The 1,973-nt window shown below is 41.5% G+C and overlaps 1 protein-coding gene across 1 annotated transcript; it reads right to left on the reverse strand.

Annotated features, from left to right (window-relative positions):
* Window positions 1-1,484: 1,484 nt before the first annotated feature.
* On the reverse strand, window positions 1,485-1,895 carry LOC138036000 (ATP-dependent DNA helicase Q1-like). Its single transcript, XM_068882379.1, has one exon. It carries the CDS (start codon window positions 1,893-1,895, stop codon window positions 1,485-1,487), a length of 411 nt encoding a protein of 136 aa, XP_068738480.1.
* Window positions 1,896-1,973: the final 78 nt, after the last annotated feature.

Here is a 1,973-nt window from a genome sequence, read left to right on the forward strand (position 1 = left end):
TATAGACAAAATTCCCTGCGACATATTCCCTTCAACTTCTCTTGGCCGAGTTTCCTGGTCTGTGTCTTCGTCACTCGATAATTTTCCCCAATACTGTCTACGTATACAACGCAAGATTAGGGGAAACTGGCCGCAGAAAAAAAGAGACTAATCTTAGCTTATGCGTGAGGAAAAAAGAAATTTACCCTTGTTTCTGCTGCATCCTTAAAGTTTGTTGTTATTTTGAGCAAGAGATGATACAACGTGGACTTGATTATTTTGAGTGAACATGCCTTTAATAACCTTTAATGTGCTAGTTTGGTGAAATCCTCTGTTAAGCTTGATAAAAAGTGAAAAACAAATTCAGCTAAAGTTACAGTGAAACATGCGAGTTCTTGGAAATATGAAATAGCACGGCAAAAGTCAAATGTATTTGGGCAAAGCTTTAAGGGTCACTGTCTTGCTAAATTTACTGTTTTTATTTCAAAACTTGGTAAAAATGTAAATTAGTACTTTAGTTCACACGTACAACATTCCTGACAACCCACTGACGAGATATGAAATATACTTAGGCTCTGTTTACAAGCAGGTATGGTAACCCTACTGCTAGCGTTACCCTAGCAGGAGGGTCAAAGGTAGCCCGGGTTTTTAAGCAAAATTTCACAGCTAGGGTTACCCAACCACCCGCGACAACTTTGTTTGCTTGGTAACCGCCAGCATCGCAAACACAATGGAAACCGCAAAAAAGTTGTCCCGGGTGGGCGTTAACCCCAGCTGCCTTGTAAGCACGTTGATGAAACTAGGTAACTGGTAACTAGGCTCGATTTCCAGCCGTATTGTGAGTGCAGTTGTCCTCCTCCCAACTACGGCTGGATCACTCGTCCGTAGAGCTTGTCCGTGACGTCACATCCGCTTTTTATGCAAATTAAATTGTCGCACATGAGCAGCGCGGGAAAAAAATGGCGGAGGTTGTGACTCCGAAAAAATCTGTTCGGTCCTCTTTCTCTTCACGTCAAAACTGTGATGTATGTGGTACTTTTCTGGATGACCCAAGAAAGAGGGTAAAACCGATTAAAGACCTTGCTTTAAAGCTGCAGGAAATCGTTGCTAGCGAGAACCTGGACCCGGAATAGGTTAACTTTGATTGTATTGATATGGAAACTTGAGGCCCAAAATATATTTTGTCGTGTATAAATCTTCACAGTAACAAACGACAATAAAAACATTCAAATCAATGAGCCTTTTATTTTCAACCAGCAAACGTGACAAAACAATTACTTTTAAATGTGTAACATTGTGGCAAGCAATCAGAACTTGCCCTTGATGAAACCCACATTTAAAATCCAGTGTTTTCTGAATTGGAGATTAATTTTCAAAGCGGACGTTGGAATCAGCTACGACAGATATTTCATAACAAATAAAGGCTTACCAGTGTTGGATACAGTGGGCTTCATCAATGGCAATCAGACAAGCCTTTCGCTATAAGTAGCATTTGTCAACATTGCTCACCATCGGCTACTTTCCAAAAACGACTCCAGAGACCCAAATACGACCTGAAATAAACCGGCCTCAACTCCTTTTTTGATATCTTCGTCATTCTGCTCCTCGCCAATAAATGCCGCTTTTATACCGATTGAGGTGAGGAACCTGACTTGGTCCTGCATGAGTGAGTTTAACGGAGATATGACCAAAGCACAACTAGAATGGACTGGCTTCCGCAGCTCATCGACGATGAGCGGAAAAGACTGAAAACTCAAGGATTTCCCTGAGCCCGTAGGCTGTAACACCAGAACATCTTTGCCTTGAAACAAATTAATAATGGCTTCCAGTTGTGTTTCTCTAAATTTCTCGATATGAAATCCCTCCAACACCCACTTTACAGAAGAAGAAAACTCAGGGGCACTAATATCCACCATGTTGGATAGACGAGTTACAAAATTGACAAAATTGACCAATCACAGGGAAGCCTGCTCGATTTGAGCAGGCTTGGCTGT

This window comes from Montipora capricornis, unplaced genomic scaffold (assembly GCF_036669925.1).
Source record: "Montipora capricornis isolate CH-2021 unplaced genomic scaffold, ASM3666992v2 scaffold_447, whole genome shotgun sequence".
Taxonomy (NCBI): Eukaryota; Metazoa; Cnidaria; class Anthozoa; order Scleractinia; family Acroporidae; genus Montipora; species Montipora capricornis.